Source organism: Paroedura picta, chromosome 4, assembly GCF_049243985.1.
Source record: "Paroedura picta isolate Pp20150507F chromosome 4, Ppicta_v3.0, whole genome shotgun sequence".
In the NCBI taxonomy this organism is placed as follows: domain Eukaryota; kingdom Metazoa; phylum Chordata; class Lepidosauria; order Squamata; family Gekkonidae; genus Paroedura; species Paroedura picta.
Genome location: NC_135372.1, coordinates 90,115,934 through 90,138,995, shown reverse-complemented (window position 1 = coordinate 90,138,995; position 23,062 = coordinate 90,115,934). Strand labels below are relative to the sequence as shown.

At 46.2% G+C, this 23,062-nt stretch overlaps 1 protein-coding gene across 17 annotated transcripts in view; it reads left to right on the top strand.

Moving 5' to 3' along the window:
• The window catches only part of PTPRF (protein tyrosine phosphatase receptor type F), a 613,096-nt gene that overhangs the window by 584,108 nt on the left and 5,926 nt on the right, over positions 1-23,062 (top strand). For 12 of the 17 annotated variants that reach the window (XM_077334070.1, XM_077334074.1, XM_077334071.1 and 9 more), the window contains 8 exons: positions 1,822-1,854; positions 3,522-3,619; positions 9,038-9,161; positions 9,674-9,849; positions 15,423-15,542; positions 16,139-16,293; positions 19,037-19,322; positions 21,443-21,621. In XM_077334070.1, the coding sequence (XP_077190185.1) occupies positions 1,822-1,854; positions 3,522-3,619; positions 9,038-9,161; positions 9,674-9,849; positions 15,423-15,542; positions 16,139-16,293; positions 19,037-19,322; positions 21,443-21,621 (1,171 nt within the window). The remainder of the gene's footprint in view (positions 1-1,821; positions 1,855-3,521; positions 3,620-9,037; positions 9,162-9,673; positions 9,850-15,422; positions 15,543-16,138; positions 16,294-19,036; positions 19,323-21,442; positions 21,622-23,062) is intronic. The other 5 variants (XM_077334086.1, XM_077334080.1, XM_077334077.1 and 2 more) reach the window with 1 other exon arrangement.

Here is a 23,062-nt window from a genome sequence, read left to right as displayed (position 1 = left end):
GCCCCTAGTTTCATACCCCCCCCCCCCAAGCCATGTCCTGAAACTAAGACATGTCCAGAAGCAGGTGCATTGCTTAGCTGCTACTTGTGGCCTTGCCATACTCTTGTCTTTATGACTGGCCACTAGGAGTGTTGTCAGTGTGCAAAAGAAAGCTCTAGTTCTATTTTTGTAGCTTAAGACACCAGGCTGCCTTTGCTGAGCCTCACCTCTGTGCTGAGATGGATGGATGCCTTCTCTAGTCCAGACAGCAGCAACTGAAGCCTGAGCAATCTTGTAGTTGATATCCCCACTGGCAAATGTAGAAGCAGGAAGGGCCTTGCTCAGTACATAATTAATCAGGCTGCTGTTATTAAATATTAAGCTTATCACTTTAATAGCTGCTGCTTCAGACACAGGTTCTTGCATGAATTGTCAGTTCCTTTGTACTCATGTACCATTTTGCAGAGTTGTGGCAGGTCAGGCAGGGTGATGTCACTGCTAAGTGATTGGGTGAATTATGACTAGACTTAGGTTCAAGGCTCTGCTGCAGCAGGGGAAGAAGGATCTTGAGACAGGAGATAGTATCACAAATGTGTTTTTAGGGCCACAGACAAAACTGTGTATCTGCTCCTGCCCATTGTGGAGAAAGCCAGCCACTATCTTCTTTGTGGTGGTAAAATTTTCTATGAAATTACCCTGGTTATAGCTAATGCCTGTCTTATTGCCCAACAAGGCCATTCTAAGATTTTTATTTTAAAAGGGGGCTTCCTGTACCCCTGCAGCAATCAAGGTTTTCCAGGGAAAGGTGATTGTCCACTCTGTCTTCATAAAGATCTTCACCCCGTGGAAGCAGTGCAATCCAAGTTTCTGCAGTCATTATTTGGAGATGATTGATGTATACCAAACACTCTCCTCAGGCTGGAGGCAGGGATGGTCTCACTGGAGGCAGGCATGTGGGTTCGAATAACCACTTGCTGGTTAAAACTAAACTGTAACGCCCAGGGTCTTACCATTCTTTATTCTTCAAGATAAGTATCGCTCAAATTGGCTGAGAACTGTTGAAGGAAAATTGCGAGAGTACAGTTTCTCCCCTTCAGTCCTGGTACAGCTAAGCTTTCAGAAAGCAAAAGAAATACTTGAGCAACAGATTTGAGACCTGGCTCTTCGGTCTGATAGGGCATGGCTGCAGTGGCATCCCACCGTAACATTCCAAAACCCCTTTCTTGCTGGCAATTTATTTAACAGCACAAGAAGTCCCTAAATCCCAAAGATTTGGCAGGCTTCAACACCCTGCCCTCAGCCTTTCTGGAAGGCAGTTACCTTGGCATTCCTCATTCACAACAGGCAAGTCCCTGCCAAATGGGAAAGGTTGAGGCAATGTAGCACGTACTATTGCACTGCTCGTACTATACTGACATTTGCTGACAATCTAGAACACCAGTGTTAACAGACTCCCCAGGAAGATCCAAGCAGCTCTGCGCCTTCCTGCCTTTCTCCAACCTTTCTTCAGAAATAACTCACGTTGCAAAATTTTGTCTGAGGATATGGAGCAGATGTAAATAGATAGTTAAGTCTTTAAACAAGACTGGATTATAATGATACTTTCAGACCCTAGTATTGCATGCAGCAAGGTTTTTAAGCAGATTTTATTTCGAAATAAACTGAACTGAACTGAACCCACCCTACTGCATAATGTGTAGCATATGTACAGGTTGCAATTTCTTCCCCAAGCTCAGGGTCTGTAAAGAGGCAGGAAGGGGTAAAGTTCAGCCTTTAGGCCCTCTTCCGTATCTCCCTTGACTCTGCCCTCAGTAACTGCTAATGGGATTTCTGTTCTTGCAGGTGCCAGTGGCCCCAGTGGCCCGAATATCTCAAGTTAGTTGCCTCTTTTCTTCCTTTTGCTTCTTCTCTCTCTTGATTTTCCTCCTTTCTCATCCTTTTTATTTTTTGTTCAGTGTCATGAAGATCAATTTCACTCACCACAGTCTTAATGATAGCACATGTGAGTGGCCTAGGTTGTCCCCATGTGGTCAGTTTTTGGGGGGGCGGATACAAGATGCTCCAGATAGCAAGTGGGAGGCAAGATAAAGAAGAATCATTTGTATACCCCGCTTTTCACTTCCCAAAAGAGTCCCAAAGCAGCGTACAATCACCTTCCGTTCCTCTCCCCACAACAGACATCCTGTGAGGGAGGTGAGGCTGAGAGAGCTCTGAGATAAACTGCTCTTTGAGAACAGCTTCTAACAGGACTGTGACTAGCCCAAGGTCGCCCAGCTGGCTGCATATGGAAGAATGAGGCGTCAAACCCGGCTCACCAGATGAGAAGCAACCACTCCTAATCGCAACACCACACTTCAGTTTTCACAACACTGCAGCCAGCAAAGATGTATGAAATTGCAAAAGCTCTTCACTTAACAGATTTTGAGCACAGATTGAACTTGAAGGGAGACACATCCTGGCTGCAGCAGCAAAGGGCACGGCGGAAGTGTGTGGTGACAACATATTATTCCCTCCCCTGATGAGTTAGGTGCGCTCTCCCTTCTTCCCACATCCACCCCAGTGCAATAAGCTGGAGCTCGCTCTTCCTCTAAGTATGCTTGCTAGCCACTGTGCAGCTGCTCTGTTGGCACTACCTTCACGGAGTGCCTTGACAGGTTTTGTGGTTTCTCTCACATCCTCCCCCCACTCTTTTAATGCGCTTCAAATGAAGTGTGTCCTTGCAAATATTGCTTTAATTCGCTGCTCTTGTGGTGCTGGGTGGGTAAAGGAGAGAGCTGGGAATTCCTTGTGCCCCTCAGACCTGTAAGCGGTACTTCTGCTATGGCTTCTTATGAAAAGGGGTCTGTTGCCTGTTTCATTTTATGTTGCTTGCTTTGAGTATTGTAGAGCAATAACAACAGAGGTCACCTTATCAGCCTGTTGCCTGCTTGGTGTGATCATGAACTCTGTGCACCGCTTTTTAAAATAGCTTGATACTGCAATAATCTTACTGCCCAAACCTTCCCCCCGTAACACACCCATCACTAGCAAAAACATTTTTGTTAACTAATATTTTTAACTTCTCAGCTATTATGAGATAGGAATTCTACAGTGAAATTGTGTTTAGTTCAAGATTTGTCTGCTGCCTCGGGCACAGAAGGTATGAAAGACATCCATTATGGTTATGATTCCAAGTGAGCAAAGGAGGCATCTGTTCAGGATTTCTATCTCTGCACTGAAGTACACACTTCTGCAGGACACCTCATTTTGCAATAGCTCCTGCTAACCTGCCCCAGTCTCAGTCTGTGCTGGAGCATCTTCCCAAGCCCTCTTATCTCTTCCAGGCTAGATGTGGAAGCCACCTGGCTGGTTGCTGCCCTGTTTGAGCATGCAGGTGTTTATTGTGCCATCACATGAGCACTGCATTCCTTGTGACCTCACTCATGCTCCATCCATCCCACCAGCGTTACGCATTGTCATCTGAGCTACTGTGCACATGTGGAACAGTAACTTCCTCTTTAACTGAGCAGTAATTTTTCCCTCCCACCTTTCTGGCCTGGCAGGTATGCGTGACCACCCTCCCATTCCAGTGACAGACCTCGCTGACAACATCGACCGGCTGAAGGCCAATGATGGGCTGAAGTTCTCCCAGGAATATGAGGTGAGCCAGGTCCCCAGGGGTGGCCTAACCGTGGCTCTCCAGACATCCTTGGACTACAATTACCATGAGCCCCTGCCCGCCACTGCCAATTTAATTCTGACCCTCGGTTCACACCACTGTCCACGTTCCGCCACTACTTCCATTGCCTCCAGTTTGACTCACTTCGCCATTGCCGTTTAGTGGTAGGAATGCTCATGCTGTGCAACGATGGCAAAATGATGAGAATTGCCCTTTGACTGCTTGTTCTGCTGGGTAGCCAGTATATACATTGGCCATCCAAGGCGTATATCGGGAGTGGTACAAATGTTGACGTAACCATTCTCGCATTACGTTGTACACCCTTTCCTGATAGTTATCCATATCTGTGTTGAGGACTGTAACCTGCAGTAGCCATTGGAGTGCTGTTTATTCTTCTGGTGGAGGCGGGAACAGTGGTGTCGTGAGTCCAAGGACTGCCGTGGCTCTTGCTGCCAAGCTCCTCTCCATGCTGAACCAGCACTGGGCAGATGATTAATTTGAAAAATCGTGACACTGAGAAAAGGTTCCCCAGCAGCTATTAGAGTCACAGTAACAGGATAAATGTTTTCCTGTGCTTGCAGCTAGCCCTGCTGGGCTCACTTCAGCTGTGAGGAGTTTTACACATAAATAAAACACTCTCTTATGGGGGGGTGGGGATAAATTGAGGAAGAGCCCCTTGCATGCATTAGTAGTCCCGGTTGAATTGTTATCTGCCTTTGCCCTTGATCTTCCCTTTTGCACCTTATCTCCCTTGATTCAGGAGAGATGATACCAGCCTTACACACAGTAAGTGCTTGGGAGGCCAGGAGGAAACATTGACTAAATGTAGGGGGAAAGCACACAAGTAAACTGTGTTACATAAAACTACTGATTCACTGGATATAGCAAGAAGAATGTTGTTTCCAAACTGGGTTTTTAATTAGATGAATGTATCTTCCCAAAACACCTGCTTTCCTGAACACCCATCTGCATTATATTGTACATGCAAGTCCATTAGTATTTGGATCCCTGGTTGCACAGATCTGACAGGATCCCTCCAGAGCTGGATCTTGGAACAATCAAATCTTAGAGGAAGAACAGGTAGACCTGGAAACCCACATTGCTGTGATAAGGACCTTGAGGTCTCAGGAAATCCTTAGCATTACCTCAGGAGCTGAGTTCTTAAATCAAGTAGCCTCGCAGAGGATCCTTTCTCAAAAGGAACGCCAAGAAAGTTCTCTTGAGCACATAAGGACAAGCTTTAAATTGGATACTCCCTGGGTTCCTCCAACCCTTCCCAATCAAGATCACCTGAAAAAAAAGACCCATAAGGAAGTAGCCCTGTGTAGAAGTGTCCATTAGTCAGGAGTACTACTTCTGCTGCATTTATAACTCCTTGCAGGATCAGGGCAGTTTCCCAAAACCACAGAAGGTCACTTGGGTTCCATAGATGGTGGGAGTTTTGTCCTCAGTGGCAAAAGTTTCATTGACACATTCCCAGTATCTGGTTTATGAGCCCATTTTCTCCACAATTAAGAAGCTCTGTAGCTTGACATTAGTTGCTACCATGGATTGTTTGGGTTGTCACAATGAATTACAGAGTGGGCTATGGTAAATCATCTGCTTGGCATGCAGAAGGTCCCAGGTTCAATCCCTGACCTCTCCAGGTAAAATGGTCAGATAGTAGGCAACATGGAAGACTTCTGCTTAAGATCCTGGAGAGTTGTTGCCAGCCAGAATAGACAATAGACAGTATATGAACACTAGACTGTTAAGTCTGTGGTGCTTGTTCCACAAGACTGCCTAGGAAGGGTGATTTTTGTTGGCATACAAGAATTCCTGTGCTGAACCATGTGGCCAGTAAGTTTTCCCTCCTTCCAGCCTGCCCCCCCCCCAAAAAAAGTGTATTGTGTTGAAAGTATTGCAAACTTACTTCTGGGAAGGGTTGTATAACAGAAAGAAAATAAGCTGTGCAGTCACTGGACCCACATGCCAGCTTCTGATGGCCATACAGCTATTCAGGGCATGGGGCCAGAAATTAAGGTTAACACGCAGACCTGTCTCCTCCCCTTTCACACTTACACACACGAGTTGCTGGCTTACATTTGACATACTGTAAGATTCTGGGTTTGGAGCTGCGAAAGAGGAGATTCATACTGTGCTCAGGTTTTACCCCCTGGATAGGAGGGAAGGGGGCTCGCATGAGCCTTTTGGTGAAGCAAAAGAACTGTGCATAATAAGTTTCAAATGCACTCTGGGTGCCCCTCCTTCCCTGCCTTATTTATTCATTTGCTCGCCATTAAAGGTGAGACAGGTGCACATTAATTCATCATCGGGGCTTAAATTAAATCATTTCACTTCTAAATGAGTCGCTCATTTGCGGGCATATTTAATTAGCACCTCTTCACAACCAGGTGGATTCCTCCTGCTGCCTTTCTCACCTGGTTGCCCTCTTATGGGCTTGTTAGTGACAGAACATGATTTTCACACCTCCTTACAGCAAAGCAAGACAATTGTCTTAATGACAGTGTTGATGCTACACCCGGGTGGTACAGGGGCATTTCTTCCAAGAAACTGCAGCTGCTGTGGTAGGATCCTGATAGACGTGCCTGCTGTTCTGACACTAGCAGTCTGTCTTAGAACAAGAACTCTGTGAGAGTGCCAGTGTAGGTTTTCCACTTCTGCATAGTCATAAATAATACAGGCCCAGCCAGGACTACACATTCATCATCCTGCCAGAGCAAGAGTTTGTTCACCTTCTCTTTTCCACCCCCATCCGGAACTCAAGACTTGACATCTTGTTCAGCTTGACATCTGTTTTATCAGCAGCCTTTCATCCATAGAGGGTCAAAGTTCGGTGTCGGGGATTTAACCCAAATATATTGTACTGTGAGGAGGGAAAGTAGCATGGGATCGCCCAGTATCGTCAGATCTCAAAAGCTAAGCAGGGTCAGAACTTGGAAGGGAGACCACCAAGGAAGGCTCTTCAAAGGAAGGCAATAGCAAACCACCTTGCACTCTCCTTCCTCGGAAAGCCTCTTGCTGGGGTCACCATTAGTTAGCTGCAGCTTGATGGCTCTTTGCGCACATGCACACATTGTCATGTGGTCAGAATATAATGTAAATGTTAGACTGGGGATGGATTCCCTTTCCTGTGCCTACTTTATCTTTGAGCTACCTGCCCAGAAGCAAATGCTTCCTATTACAGATCTACTGTAAAAAGAGCACATACTGTACAAAGAATCCCAACTGAAAGCTAAAGGGGTAAGGTGAATTCCTCTGGCCTGGAATCAGGATGTTTCTAGCATGTAGGACATGTGTTTGATGTGACTAGAGCCTCAGCTATGCGCTACGGAGAGCTGAGCTGCATCTGCTCCTGCCACTTCGCACTGCGCTGCCTGCTTATTACTCTGATAATAGAAGATTACAGGGTTCTTGTTGGAAACATCTATTTACATCCTGCATTTCCCAAACCACCTATTAGCAGTGCCGTGATGTCATATCCTCCCCTCTGAGACTGTGAAAATCCCCTTTCTGTGCTGCATGCTCTCGCTTGCAGCAGAAAGCCAATACGGCTGGACTTGGCATGAGGAGGCTTTGTTTGCTTCCACAGCCAGGGGATCTCGGCCCTCTCAAAGGCCCAGCCGTGCACAGAGCTTGTTGCTGGCAGCCTCCGCTCATTGCCCCTGGAAGAGTAGCAAAAGGAGAAGGCCAGCACAGCCAGCACTGATTCATAGCTTGAGTAGGGGAGCTTCCTGGGAACACACAGCAGAGGGCAAATCTGAAGCGACAAAACCTGGCAGAATGCCAGCACACTGAGGTGCTTCAGTATCGCTGAACTGGAATCTTGGTGCCATTCTGTCTCTTTGCTCTGAGTCTTCTCTTCCATGTCAGTCTTCCGTAGCGATGCCTGTAGGTCAGAGGAAGAGGCAGGCCTCTGCCCATTACAATTTCCTGGTATCAAAGATTAGCCTGTTTCCCAGTTGCTATGTTAGGTTTGAGACTATGTAGAATTAGCTGGATAGGGAAGTTATGTAAAAAACATTTTGCAAAGGACAGGCAATACATCCTGCTGGTTGCACAGAAGACAAACCAGTGCTTTGGATATGTGTGGATGGAGGAGCAGATATCCCATGGTTCTCACTCTGATCCTAAGTTGAGGATGTGGGTTCACTGTGTTTTTCACCATACCCCAAACACAAGAATGTTGTGTCAGACTACAGAACATGACTCAGCTATGAGAAATATCTTTTGCTGAGATGAGGAGGAGGAAGACCAGGCTGTGGGTGGGAAAGTACTTAGAAATGTCACTTCTACTGTGTGCAATCCAGTTCTGAGGGGACTAAACATACTTTAGCTTACGTCCAATTTGAGTGCTGTACAAAAGGAAGGCACTTCTGTAATTATTCTTCTGGATTTTTTTAAGGAATGGCATTTTTCCACCATCTCTTTGGCATTTTTGCTGCCTAGATTCCTTGCAGCTGTGCATTTGATTTAAAGGATACGTGACTGATATTCATCTTTTCTTGTAGCTCTAGCAGCCATGGCAAGCAGAAAGGCCTTTGGAAAGAAACAGGAAAATGATAGATGAGGACAGATTTAAAGACAAAATTAAGTGTTCAGCACCATAAACAAACAAACAAACAAACAAAAAAGACTGGGAATCCAGATAACTATATAGAGGGAGAGTGGATCTGCAGAGACACAACAGCTGGGGGGAAGGGCTAAGCCTTCTCATACACCCAAGAAACTTTGTTCTCAGTACTTACCACATTATGTAACGAAAGCAGCTAGAAGAATTCTAGGGGGAAAGTGGCTGGTAGGGAAATAGTTAAGGACAACCATGCTCACATCTTCTCTACAACTCATATCCTCGCACTGTGCACAGAGAACCTGGAGTCCAAGTCCCCAAATGCGGAATTCATTCTGTAAAGAAAAAAATTAAATACATAGGTTTGTTCTTGTTTTCAAGCTTAGTTTTAGAGATATTGGGGTATTTTGTGTTTTTGAATGTCAAAAATTTCTTTTTTCCCAACTGGATATATTTATCCAGAAATGGTACTTCAGAAAATTCCCCCAGATTTTTCAGTATTTTTGGCAGTGTTTTAAAAATCAGAGCACAAAAAAACAGAAATTTAAACACTCCATTTACTGCAAACACCAGGGATACATCTCCGTCATTGGTTTTTGTAGCTGCCCAGAATGATGGAGTCCAAGCCGAGGCAGACAGATCTTGTGACACTTCTGCATTCCTCCTTCCACACCGCTTCACATTCTGGAAGTGGCTACTAGTAGTTTCAGAACCGACAACTCTGAGTGGTAGCCTGTGAGTTTCTAAACATGATACAAGCTAAGAGAGTGCTCTGCATCTTTGCACCCTGGCAGCAATGTGATCTTCATTTCCTCTCTCCTTCACAACAGTCCATTGATCCAGGGCAGCAGTTCACCTGGGAGAACTCCAACCTAGAAGTGAACAAGCCAAAGAACCGCTATGCAAACGTGATTGCCTATGACCACTCTCGTGTTATCCTAACCTCCATCGATGGTAAGTTAACAGCTCATGGTGCTTATCCTGTGGTCATCCTCATCAAGATGGTGCAACAAAAGTGTTGGATATGAATCAGAGAAGTCTGGGTTCAAATTTTTCACAGTCAGAGTAGTTCAGCAGTGGAATAGGCTGCCTAAGGAGGTGGTGAGCTCCCCCTCACTGGAAGTCTTCAAGCAAAGGTTGAATACACACTTTTCTTGGATGCTTTAGGATGCTTAGGGCTGATCCTGCGTAGAGCAGGGGGTTGGACTAGATAGCCTGAATGGCCCCTTCCAACTCTATGATTCTATGATTCTATCCTGCATCAGAGGAATAACTCCATACCATATCCTATTTCAGTTCTGGCAACCATCCTTTGGTGGCATGTAACCGTGTAACCTGAATCAATCAGTTGGAAGGGTGGGATGCCAGGTCTCAGTAACCTACAGCTGTCTCCTTAGCCCATTTAGAAAAGCTAACTCTTTGCCTTGTCAATTCTTGAAGATTCATACTTTTTCACTGTCCTTCAGGAGTCCCTGGAAGTGACTACATCAATGCCAATTACATCGATGGTTACCGCAAGCAGAATGCCTATATTGCTACACAGGGGCCTCTACCGGAGACACTCAGTGACTTCTGGAGGATGGTATGGGAACAGCGCACAGCGACTATTGTCATGATGACTCGGCTGGAGGAGAAGTCTCGGGTATGAAAAACTTCTCTTTTGCTACTTATTTGAGAGTTGTGGTCCATGTTGAAAATGGGCATAATCACTTCTCTAGCATGTAGTGCCACGAAGTTGACTAGATACTGGTGGTACTGGAACATGATCCCAAGAAAAGACACTGGGGAAATTAGAACACCCAAACATTCTTCACAAGTAAAGAGAGAGATGTCAACTAACACAGTTCTGCACTTCCAGGGTCATCTAGTTCAGCCCCCTGCATAATGCAGAAACTCACAACTACCTGCCTACCCACGGTGACCCCAATTTCATGGCCAAGTGATCCCTCCACCAAAAATCTCCAGAATCTCCTCATTACACATGCTGGCCTGGTCCTCATACAGATGCCACTATATCTATCCATTGCTTGCTGAACACTACCTCAGGTATCATTGTCTCCATAGTGGCCTATGCGCCAGCCGAGTGATCAGTAAACTGCAAGAATGAGGGGGAAGGCACTATGTATAGGCCACTACATGCCCTCCAGTATGTGAAGATGAGGTCACTGAGAGGCAGGATAGGCTGCTATGCTCACAAGGAGGAACTTCTCTCATATCCACTCTGAATGACTTCACAGGGTTTGGGGGATATAGAACCTTTCATGTGGTGATACCCTGCCGGCTTGTCAAGGAGACAACCAAGTTCAAAAAAACCCTTCAGATAAATGGTTCTCAGTTTAGAATCTTGCAGGGAGGGTTCTCTGCAAAGTAACATCACTGTGGTTTTTGTTCTCACAGAATATTTTATGTTTCCATGCCAACCACAGGGCAGGGAAATGTGCACTTGGACTATGGTTCACTTGTATCTTTATTCAAGAGACTGGGAAATTGGAAATGGGGAATTTGCAGGGTGGAAGAGTAGCTGAATGAAGGATGTGTGTGCAGGGGGAACAGACCAAATTCAATTTGCCTTCTCCGGTAAGTGAGTTGCAAACAGTATGATAGGGACCAGCCTCTTTTGTCTCCCCAGGTAGGAAAACACACTCGCACACACAATGAAGCAGCTTTTCATATCTACTATCCATAGATGGCAAAATGCATGAGAAATGTGCCTGCCTATCCCACTTCATGCTTTTAAGCAGCTACACAGAAAAAGCAAATTAACCATTGAGCTGAATCAGACAGGGGTCCCCATGCGGCTGCATCTGACTAATAGCCAATATTACCCATTTTTTAGAGTCTAAGACACAAGCCTGGCAGTTTGCCAGGGTGGTAATCTGTTCTGTGGCAGTGAAAGGCATGTTGCCCCTGAACATGCTGGGCTGTGGCTGTCATGCCTACTAGTCATTGATTGACTTTATCATCTGATCAGTTTTTAAAACTCTTTACACCAGTTGCCATCATAATGTTCTGTGACTATATTAAATACGTATAGTGTGTTTGATTGAACTTCTGCTTTTTATTTTAGTACGAATTGCAGTTTTCCTTCCAATTCATTTTCCCTACTCCTCTCATAATGTTATAGATTTCTAACAGGATTGATCTCTTAACTAAAGAGCCCCCATAAAGACCATTCATCTTTGTGATGATAATTTTCTTACCCTTTATCATGTGATCATCATCATCAAGATGTTGCAACAAAAGTGTTGGACATAAATCAGAGAAGTCTGGGTTCAAATGCTTGTGAAGACAAGAAACAAAGATTTTGAGGGAAGGGCCTATGGGTTGAACATATGTTTTGCATGCAGAAAACCCCAGGCCTAATCTTTGGCATATCTAATTAAAAGGTTTTGAAGAGGAAGGCAAGCCTTTCTCTAAGACCCTGGAGAGGTCCTGCCAGTCAAAGTAGACAGTACTGAGCTAGTTGGACCAAAGGCAACCTCCAGCAGACTATGGGTTTAAGATTTAAGACCCATTTTACTTGTGCAAGTAAAAGTACAGCTTTTCCAGACACTAAAGTGTCAGCTTTGCGTGGCAAGCGGTTTGTGCCACATGAATCTCCCCATGACTCAGACACTTTTCAGTATACCAATACACACTTTGTAGTCTGTGTTGCTAAAATTGCTAGAACAATTATCCTTAGCACAAACTTTTATCCAACTGGAATGGCATCCAGTTGCATAACTACTGTGTGTTTGCACATATTAGCTGAGCCGAGGAACTTCAAAATAAGTCTTTCCGTTTTAGAGTAGTGTTTGTATTTGAAGTAAGAAATGTCAGAATTAATGTCAGAATAAATGAATATCCAGAGTCCAGTTTGCTTTGCTTTGGGGCCGTCCAGCTATCAGAAGGCACTCCACAGAGTGTGTTTCTCTAAGATAACATGTTCTGTAAGGCCCTTTGGGCACCTGTCTCTGCCTCCTGCTTTGCTGCTGTTGAGATGCGCATTATCTCCTGGTAACACACCTCTCCTCCTTCCCTCTCCTAATTGCCTCCTGGGAGACAGAGGATGGACAGCCCCCTTGAGGTGATATACTTCAGTAAACTAGCCTCTGTCCAGCTAAGTGTAGTGTGTGAAGAAAAGATACATTTACCTACTTGTTCCTTTCCACTGAGCAGAGTCATACCTCTACTTCTTTAAAGGCCTGCCAGCCCTTTAGATTCACTTCCTGGAGAAGCAGGTACCACATAAAGGGCATCTAGTCAGCGCAAGAATCCTAATTGCTTCAGTGTGGCATCAGTCCAAGAGGCACTTGAGAGGTGGGAGTACAAAGCCTGATCCAAAAGCAGATTTCCAAGTAACAACATCTCAGCATTTTGCTCACTGCCTCTTGAGCTTTCCCCTTTCCCAACTCAAGAGCCAAGTCCCAGCCCAGGAGCATTAAGAGCCTCAAAGGAGTGCTAACAAGTGGCAGCTACTTTTTCAGCCCAAACAGTGAGGCTCTGTATAACTGTAGTTGCCTTGGACTTTGACAACTGGGATTTGGGGGAGTTCACTGCTTTCCAAGCCTGGTGAAAAGGGATCATGATCTCTGCAGGAAAAATCCATCAGAACCGAGGTTTTTATGACTTGCAGTTCTTGGCAGCTTGATAGCACACATCATCCTCACCTTTCATGTTTGCACACTACATAAAAGCTGCAAATAGCAGATTCGTTGACTGTCTTCAAAGTATTTATAATTGGCAGCAGAATCAGCAATATGTGCAATCTGTCTCCTGAGCCTCCAGAGCTCCATGTAAACCAGGAAACCAGTCCAGACTGCCTGAATTCCATCTTTTTCCAGAGGCAAATTCCCTTATCCTCGCCTGGTTTGTGAGTCAACAGAAAGTGTGATCAGTCCCAGGTGGTTTTGCAGGGATTATGTATTAGGGCAGCTACTTCCAAGAGGCCCAATAGAGATGTAGTCTAAACTCGTCCTGCTTCCTTTATAGCACCTATGTGAAGGGAAGACTCCTTCTCCCAGCAATTGCCACTGGACACTGCCAACAGTAAATGAATTTCCAGGTTGTGAGCGTGTTCCTGACATTAATGAGAAACGAGTGATGCCAGAAGAAAGGCTCTCTTATCTGGTTTAGTGCCATCATGCATCAGCTTCAGCATAAAATTTACAGAGCTTGAAAATGGGGCATAAACATTATGGGTAAATTTGGCAGAAAATGTGAGTGACTCTTATCTGGTCATGAATAAATAATTTTCAATTACCAGCCAGGGCTCTGCTATTAAACCCTGGGATAGATTACTTCAAAGTTTGTTTTGTTATTTGTACATACACAGCAACACAATTTCATCAAGAGTTGGGCAGGGAAAAAAGAGATCGCTGGACCCAAGCAGGCTGCAACATGCCTTCGATTGCCACATTGTTGTTTGCTCACAGGCTGGCCAGGCAGCAGATCTCCTTTGCAAAGAACACACGACATGGCCTCAGGGAACCACATAACTAGCCACAACTCCTCATCAGACTCCTCAGTTTGCACATTCATAATGCATCTACATGCAGAAAAAGAATAAGCCTTGGAATAAACAAGTGTCATGAAGCAAAGGAAGCTGAAGACCACTGGGTGCAACTTTTGTCTCTTACCCAATGATGGTTACAAAGCCCATCCAGTAAAAACACCTTCCATTAAAAGGCAAAACACCATTGATTTCTAATTAGGTGGTGTTTCTGTATTCTTCTCATTCCCTGTAAACACACACAGCTAATAATTACATTTACTATTTCTTGACAGGCCCAGATGATCCTCATCCATTCTTCCTTGCAGAGGGGCAGGGATGAAGCTGTTGTAGTCAGGCAGCTGCAGGCTTAGTTAGGCAGGAGAGACAGGTGCAGGCAGAATAAGAAACGAGAGTGTGAGATGGTACAGAGGGAAGCTTGGCACTTATTCAAAGGTGGGGCAAGGAGAGAGGGTCACAGCAGACACAGATGGTTTTTTGTCTTGAAAATGCTGAGAAATGCACACAAAGGAAGAGCTAGGGGTGAAGGGACTGTAGGCAGGGCACATTGTCTACTTCCCCTGCCATGTGAAGAAAGAGCCCGGAGAAATGAGCAGACCCCTTGGGGGCAGGACTGTTATTGAGTGGAATATGTAAGTGCCTCTCCTCAAGCCAGCTTGGTGTAGTGGATAAGAACAGCAGCCTCTGCTCTGGAGAACTGGGTTTGATTCCCTGCTCCTCCACATGCAACCAGCTAGGTGACCTTGGGCCAGTTCTCTCAGAGCCATCTCAGCCTCACCTACCTCACAAGGTGTCTGTTGTCAGTCGCTTTGAGACTTCTTCGGGTAGTAAAAAATGGCCTACAAGAAAACAGCTCTCCTCCTCAGTGGAACTGGAATGGAAAGGTGGGCTTTTAGTTCCAGCGGACTAAATAGCCCTTACTGGAATTAGGGTCAAGAAGCGTGCTGCAGATCCAGAGTTTTGGCTTTGCTTCTAATGTTGGGGGACAGAGGGTGAAAGAGAATGGAGGAGGAAAATGGGCATCACAATCCAGTACATCCTCTGATTGCTTCCCAGCTTCCCAGCAAAGGAGTCCTTCCTTGGCTTAGCAGAGAGCAGCATTCTTAGCCACCCTTTTAAAAGTACTTCCAGAATGAGAGCTCAAGCAGAAGGGAGCAAGGTGAGGTCTGCATTTCTTCCCACTGTAGTACTTCCCACTGAGGTACTCATTCTAAACCCTCCACTTGTTTCCCTGGGAGCTTTCTGAATGTCTGCAGGGAAGGAGACCACTGGGCTTGCACACAGCACTGAGGGGGAGGAGAGATGAGTATGCTTGCCTACAGACACTGATCTTTTCCAAAGGGTAGGGGTAGAAGGGAAGGTTACAGGAGAGCAAAAGATTGCTTTGGAATTGACTATTTGTCTCAGTTCCTCTCTCTCTCCTGCTCCCATGGGCATCCCTCACTCCCTATTCCTATGTCTCAGCACCAAGCATCTTGTTTTTGTTTGTTTTTTTTACTTCTTTGCCTGATATTACTGGCCTTTCATAGAACAAGATGTAGGACAGGCAGTGCATGAGCATTTTGCTGTCCAAGGCTCATTAATTCTGAACTGTTGTTAGTTCCTGCTATTTGCACGTGCTAACTGAGAAGGGAAGAAAATATGCCTCTGTGCTTCAAGCATATGAAGGACATATGAAACTCAGTTAAAGTCATGTATCAAACCTCTATGTTTTTGTTCTACAGGTGAAGTGTGACCAATATTGGCCAGGCCGTGGTACGGAGACCTATGGATTGATCCAGGTGACATTGCTGGACACAGTTGAACTCGCCACATACACAGTCCGGACATTTGCCCTATACAAGGTAAAGGAGGAAGGGGGAACACGTGAGCACCTACGGTTGCTCCCACACACGGTTTGCCAGCCCACTGAGAAGCAGGCTTTGAGACCCGGCCAGTTATGTCAGAGTTGCCTTCAATTCTTTTCACAGTGGAGTATTGATCTTTTGTGATGCTGCTGCACGGGGACACCCATAATCAAAAATGTCCCATGGAAGATTAAATTAAAAGCTCTAGCTGCACTGCCAGCCTTGTTCTGTGTGTCCATGCTACACATCCAGTTTCTTGTTTTCAGCCACAGTTTGGCATAACAACCAATCCATCTTTGAGAAATGATGATAGTTGGCTGGACAGGGCCCTGTGTGAGGCTGTTCTGTGTTCCTCGTGTACAGGTGGCTCTGAAGCAGAAGTGATGCCTGGGGCATCTCCACACTTCGGTGAGGGCCAGGTGTATGTCAACAAGGCCTGCATACCTGAATGGTCTGAGAAACGTGTGCATGTTGTGAGAGGGCGTACAGTGATCTGCTGCTGTTGCATATGCTGTAAATGACCTTTGTTAACCTAGGCGACTGAGCCATTAATCTCTCCATCACTATCTGGCGTCTTCTGATTTCTCTTATAGAATGGGTCAAGTGAAAAGCGGGAGCTGAGGCAGTTCCAGTTTATGGCTTGGCCTGACCATGGGGTGCCAGAGTATCCTACTCCTATCTTAGCCTTTCTTCGGCGAGTGAAAGCCTGCAATCCCCCTGATGCTGGGCCAGTGGTGGTTCACTGCAGGTAAGGCTGATGCAGCCACATAAAGGACAGATAGGTTTCTGGTCTAGTTGGGGGGGGGGGGGCGTTTCTGGTTGTTCTGACACACTTGTTGGAGTTAGAGCTACCCTGTTGCTGTAGAAACAAGAAACCAGAATTTCAGTTCCTGTTAGCCTAAGGAACACTTAGCAGTCAGTGCTCAATAGAGTGATTCTTAATCCACTGTTTTTTTTCCTGAGAAGCAACATTATAAACATTAAACGTAATGTGAGGAACATGTTGTAATTTCAGCAGGGATTCCACATATGCACCTAATTACAAGAACGTTGATCACTCAGATGCCCAGTCCAACACACACAAAGCACCTGCTCACTTTGGCACCCATGAAATTAGCAATTATTCTTTTATTAACTTTTCTATATCTCACCTGATGAGAAAGCTTAATATAATTACCATCGTGTATACATGAAGCATGAATTGTAAATTCAGAATGTGTCAGCCTTCTAGACAGTCTCACTGAAACACAGTAATATGAGCATCATAGAGCTGGAAGGGGCCATACAGGCCCTCTAGTACAACCCCCTGCTCAACGCAGCATCAGCCTAAAGCAGCCATGATAAGTACATGTCCAGCCGCTCTTTAAAATCCACCAGTGAGGGGGAGCTCACCACCTCCTCGGACAGCCTGTTCCACTGCTGAACTACTTTGACTGTGACAAAGCCCTACGAGAAAAGATTGAAGGACTTGGGAATGTTAAGCCTGGAGAAGAGGCGGCTGAGAGGGGACAGGATTTTAAGAAGGTGGTGAATGCCCCCTCACTGGCAGTCTAAGCAACAGCCAGACAGATACTTTAGCCTGATCCTGCATTGAGCAGGTGGTCGGACTAAATGGCTTGCAGGGCCCCTTCCAACTATTATCCTATACATCAGGGAAACTGAAGTCACCAATAATTATAAGGTTCTGTTGCCTGGATATTCTTTCAAGGTGCTCAAGGAGGGCAATATCCACATCCTCACTATGGTCAGACTGTCTGAGGCAGATGCCAACCACTATACTCTTTGTTTTTCCCTCCCTTCACCCAGATACTTTCCACTGGAGTGTCACTCTTCTCTACTATTTCCTGACAGGCAAGCCATCTCCTTACATACGGAGCCACTCCACCTCCTCAAATGTAGAAAAAAGAATGCAGGACCTAATGCTTAGTAATCATTCACAGTAACTAGACAAGGTCTGGAAGAACCTGGTTCCCGTCCTCCACTGTGTCATGAAAGCTCATGGGTGACATTGCACCTGTTGTTCTCTCTCAAACTATCTCCCACACAGGTTTATTAGTGTTGTTGTGAGGATGAGTGCCCTGACCATCAGGCAGAAGGCAAGTCTCATTAACCAGACCAGTCAGAGTTCTCAGGTCACAATCCAGATGCCAGCAACACAATCAAAGGCAAAGGCTGTCCAAGGTCAAGTCAGTTATTCCAAAGGAAATCCAAGGGATAGGTAACAAGAACAGTTACAAAACAGGTCCAGCAACTGGTGGAGTAGGCAGCAAGACTGCAGTCATGTTGATCCCTCACTAGCTGCAGCCTGATGGAAGGAGTTTCCCTCTAGGTATACCTGGTTCCCATGTTATGCACTTCTCTACAAGCTAAGTCAGCTCCTCTACTCATGAACAGTAGTGGGGTCCAGATCCTGTGGTGACATCAGTCACTTCTAGCACTTCCTTAGTGGAGGGGAGTCCTTGTCCATGCTTCAGACCTCGCCCTTCACCTCCACTATTCCTTAGGTCTGCTGGAGCCCCTGGGACTGAAAGCTCTACTGGCTCGGGGTGGGGGTGGGGGCTGACCCCAGCCTTATAGGCAGGGCTTGAGGATGAGTTGTCCTCCTCTTCCACTGATGAGGATGCACTCTTCCATACCACACCAGGGTGATCCATGACAATAAAGTAAAGAAGGGGAGAATAATATAATAAGCTGCTATGGGTCCCCCACAAGGAGAGACAAATGCAGTATGAATTCTTAGAAAGCATATGACATTAACAAAGACATGCATTCACAACACAGTAAAAATGGATGAATATACAAATCACAGATAGGCGCGTGGGACACCTGCCTGTTGGTCTTCACACTCATATACTATTCTTGCTGCAACGTAGGATGGAAAGAAGCGCTTCAGCCATGAACATCAGTTCACTAGGAATAAGCATCTTATCTAGCTTGTAATTTATCTCTTGCAGCTGAGTGGGAACTATTACTGAACAAACCACTTCATCACTGCAGCTTGCACAAAATCCTTAGAAATGGTACTTAATGCTCTCCCTTCATGCTCTGGTTCAGATGGGAGTGGTGTATAATTAACACACACTCTCTCTGCCTATTAAAAGCCTGTTAAGTGCTGGATGTGAGCAGCAGCAGGGAGATGTCCTGCTGCAGCTATCGGATACTGCATCTGTTGGTGTTTCATTGTGCACTGGGAGTGCTGCAGAGTGGTTGTTCTAAGGGACATATCCCTGTCTCCACTGAACAAGGTTGGGATTTGCTGGCTTTGGAAGGGAGGACATGGTCCAGTCGGGAGCAAATTGCAAGATTTCTGGCATGCTGATTTTGCACTCATGAGCTCTAACCTGCCTCCTTTAGGACCTGCTGAACACATTTGAGGGAGAATGTAAGACCTTGAGGGTCACTCTCCCGGCAGCTTGAGGGGAGGGGCAGAGTGTGAGCCTGATTTTGGCCCGGAAGGACACTGTCTCAAGCTGGGCGCCTTCCCTTCACAGTGCCGGCGTGGGCAGGACAGGCTGCTTCATTGTAATCGATGCCATGCTGGAGAGGATGAAGCATGAGAAGACTGTTGACATCTATGGGCATGTGACATGCATGCGCTCACAGAGAAACTATATGGTGCAAACCGAGGACCAGTATATCTTCATCCACGAGGCCTTGCTTGAAGCAGCCACCTGTGGCAACACCGAGGTGCCTGCACGCAACCTCTTTGCTCACATCCAGAAGCTGAGCCAGGTACCTCCAGGGGAGAGTGTCACAGCAATGGAACTGGAGTTTAAGGTGAGCAGAAAAATATCCACAGCGTCTCTCGCGTATAAAGGGAGACAGCAACCAGGGGTATGCATGGATGGAACTGGCTTCCTTCTGTCATCCCCCAATGATCTTTGGCCTACTATGAGGAATCAGCTCCTGGGTGAAAGGGAGATGTAAATTTTCCAGGGGACAATGATTCTTTTGTAAATCTCTAAACCAGGTAGGAAGTGATTAAAATACATTTGAATTGCAAAGTGAGTGTCATCGACATTTTCCTCCTGGATTGGCAGCTTCTGGGAAAAGAACAAAAAAAGGTAAATTGATGTGAAGTTCTCAGCAGTGTTGCTTTGCAGAACAGCAGGAGCTGCATCCAAAATCAGATGCCGATGGGGTATTAGTGATAATTGATGCCACTATGAAGAATTTGTCAGGAAGATCTTCTAATTTCCAATACCTGGACTGTCAGTAGCTCCAGTGCCCTTTTATTCCTCAGCTCTGACATCTCCTTAGTTTGGAGAGAGAAGAGGCAGGGTCAGTGTGTCATTTTCAGCTGTCTTGCTGCCAGAGGCAGGATTTTTTTTTTTTTAGGAAAGTCCCCAGATGTCACAAATATCTCTGCTTGCCAGCAGTGCCACCCACTTCCATGGCAGTCCCATACCAGTAATTTCCGCAGACCTAATGCTGGTGGTATGTCTTCGCTCATGCCCACGCACTCCACTGATGTGCATTTGTGCAGCAGAGGCGTTGCAGAGCAGACAGTCCTTATAGGGAGGCAGCAGAGCATGAGGTCTGAAACACTGCAGAAGCCCTGCTCTGCTCTGAAAACAGCAGCTTGCAAAACACCACCAGTGAATCAAGCTTAGTGACTTCCTGGGCAAGCTGCAGACAAAGCAATACTGCCTCTGAACAGCCCCATGTTTTGTTTAGGTTTTATTTTATGAGGAGGGGGGCATCTATCAGATAGCACTGCATTGATGGGTTGGGGCCAGTCATCAGCACCTACCCTCTTCCTCTCCCTGGACTCAAGCTCCATCCAAGGCAAGCCACTCCTTAACCATTGCTGACACTCAGAGGTGAGGCAAATGAGGCTGGCAGCAAAGAAGAGAATCAGGAGCAGCTGCCACCACGACTTTCTGGGTCTCCTGTGCTGCCCCACAGCAAGACAGCCAGTGCCTGAGGGAGGCAGTAATAGCTGCTCTTTTTCCTCTCTTGCCATGATTTGCTCACTCCCCTTTTTCTCTTTTTGCTAGGAAAATAAGAAAAAAAAACCATGGCAAGAAGGGGAAGGAGCTGCCTCCTGTTTGCTTGCTTGCCCACCAGTTCTCTTCCTCTTGAAGCAGTAGGTAGGCAAGTAAGCAAGTGGATGGCAGCGACTCCCGGTGAATGAGCAGGCGGCAGAAACAGTACTGAGAGAGTGGACAAGAGAGGATTACAACAGTGACACACAGCAGGAGCCACCACCCACTGTTGCCCTCACCATCTCCCTCTGGGAATGGGTCCAAGCCCAGTCCCCAACACTTTCTAGAAGGAAAGGCAAGGAAGAGAGTGGGTGGGGGCTGCTCCCTTCCACTGTGGTCTCTGCTTGCTGAAAGAGGAGCTGCTTGGCCAGAGGGTTTCTGCTGCGCACCCCGGCAAATGCCAGATGATGGCCAGCCCCAGTTTTGACAGCGACTCAGGAGAGGAAGGGTGGAGAGGGAATTAAGTGGTGCAAGGTGATACATGCCAATAAGGAGGACTCATACAATTAGGAAGACTTCCCTTCCTTACATTACATGGGAGTTTCCCTTTTCACAGTTAAGATACCCCATGCCATATCACAGGCTGAGCCACCCTTTAGGCGAGGAGTAGTCAAACTGCGTCCCTCCAGATGTCCATAGACTACAATTCCCATGAGCCCCTGCCAGCTTATGGAAATTGTAGTCCATGGACATCTGGAGGGCCGCAGTTTGACTACCCTTGCTTTAGGCACAGGGTTTGAGGGGACACCTGGTTGGGGTAGGAATGAGACAAATGTCTGCCTGCAAGCATTATGCATCTTACATGCATGTGTCTATAAGAGAGCTGTGACTGGTTGCAATTCCATCAGATGTACATTTCTGCAGTGAATCTGGTTTGCTTCTGATCTATTGTCTCTCCCCCCCTAACAGCTCCTTGCCAACTCTAAAGCACATACCTCAAGATTCATCAGTGCCAACCTCCCATGCAACAAATTCAAAAATCGCCTGGTAAATATTATGCCCTATGAATTGACACGGGTCTGCCTGCAACCAATCCGGGGTGTGGAGGGCTCAGACTACATCAACGCCAGCTTTGTAGATGGCTACAGGTAAAACCCTCATTCCACCCACTCATGATTCCCCCCCCCCAAAAAAAAAATGCTGCTGCACTCTGTCCTTTCTAAGCTGGGCAATCCTACTAAAGAATCACCCAGGCACAAAAGTAGTGAGTTATCTTCCACCTGAGACCATGGACCTTTTGTCAAGCTGCCTACTTCCTAATGCTTGACATCTCATCATTTGTCCTTTCTAGCATCTGCAGTTATCATAAAGTTTAAGCAGCAGATGAAGGTACCGTTTCGGGATCTTATCTCTGACTAGCATTGATGAGCCATTGACTTTTCTACTTCCCAAATCCTTGCTATCATGTTTTGTTGGACCAAAGTAGAATCTGTCAGGTCTAATGGACAAATGCTTATTGAGAAGTGGGAGGTGTTGGATCTTGGGCCTAGTTAGAGTCACTTCCGGTCCTCCACTGACAATAGGCAGAGGGAACGGTTCAGCTTGAAGGAGGGCTGTCAAGTGAAACTGTTCCCAGCGCTGGCAGATGAGTTTCATCACTTTTCAAGAGAGCGGAGCTATGAGTCACCTTGCACAAGAGAGCAATCTGTCAATCCCCAGAGTTGGCTCTGCTTACTGAAGTGTATCCTCTGCATGGGGGAAACTATTGCCCTCCATCTTACCCCCTCCCTGGACACCTCATTGAGCTGCAAGGCAGCACTGAGTTGGCAGTTGCTGAAGATGTCTTGGGAGAACCAAGAAATGCCACAGACACACAGTGACATGGGAAGGCTTTCTAGTACAAATTAGACAGGGGAAAAAAAACTGATGCCGGGCCTCTCGGCTATTATGCTGGGGAGAGAGGAGCGGATGAGCTTCTGTCCACTTTTCTGCCTCAAATCTCCAGTATCTAGGGAGCTACCACCTCCATGTGCCTGGTGCTGCAGCAGAGAGACTGCTGCTGAGAGAGACATGCTGGCGGAAATGCCTGCCAAGCAGCAGGTGGTAGCATTTCATGTCGTTCCTAAACCGTCCCTGCAGGCCCCTGTTTATCTCTTCCCATCCTTCCCTTTGAAGTGAGCAATCTTTCTCCACTTTATCTAAAGAGATCAATTGGCTCAAGGTACAACAGACGGCTCAGAAGCTGCATCTTTATTAGCACCTTTGTTTCTCCCAATTCGCTCCTCCTCCACTCCCCCCTTTTATGATGTCTTATAAATCCACCTTGGAGCAGCTTCCATCACTGTCCCACACATTACAGCTGTCCTACAACAGATTCATTAATTTTTAGCACCAGTGGAGAGATTAAATGAGAGTGAATAAGGCTAAGAGGCTCAGCCTACATTGAAGAGTCTGTAGTGCCCCACAGTGGTGACACAGAAGTGTCACAGATCTTGTTTTCAATTATTTTACACTCTGCCTTAAACTTACTTTGGAAAACTGGATGCCCACCTCTGACAACTTCAGGATTCCAGAGTCTTCCTGTGTGTA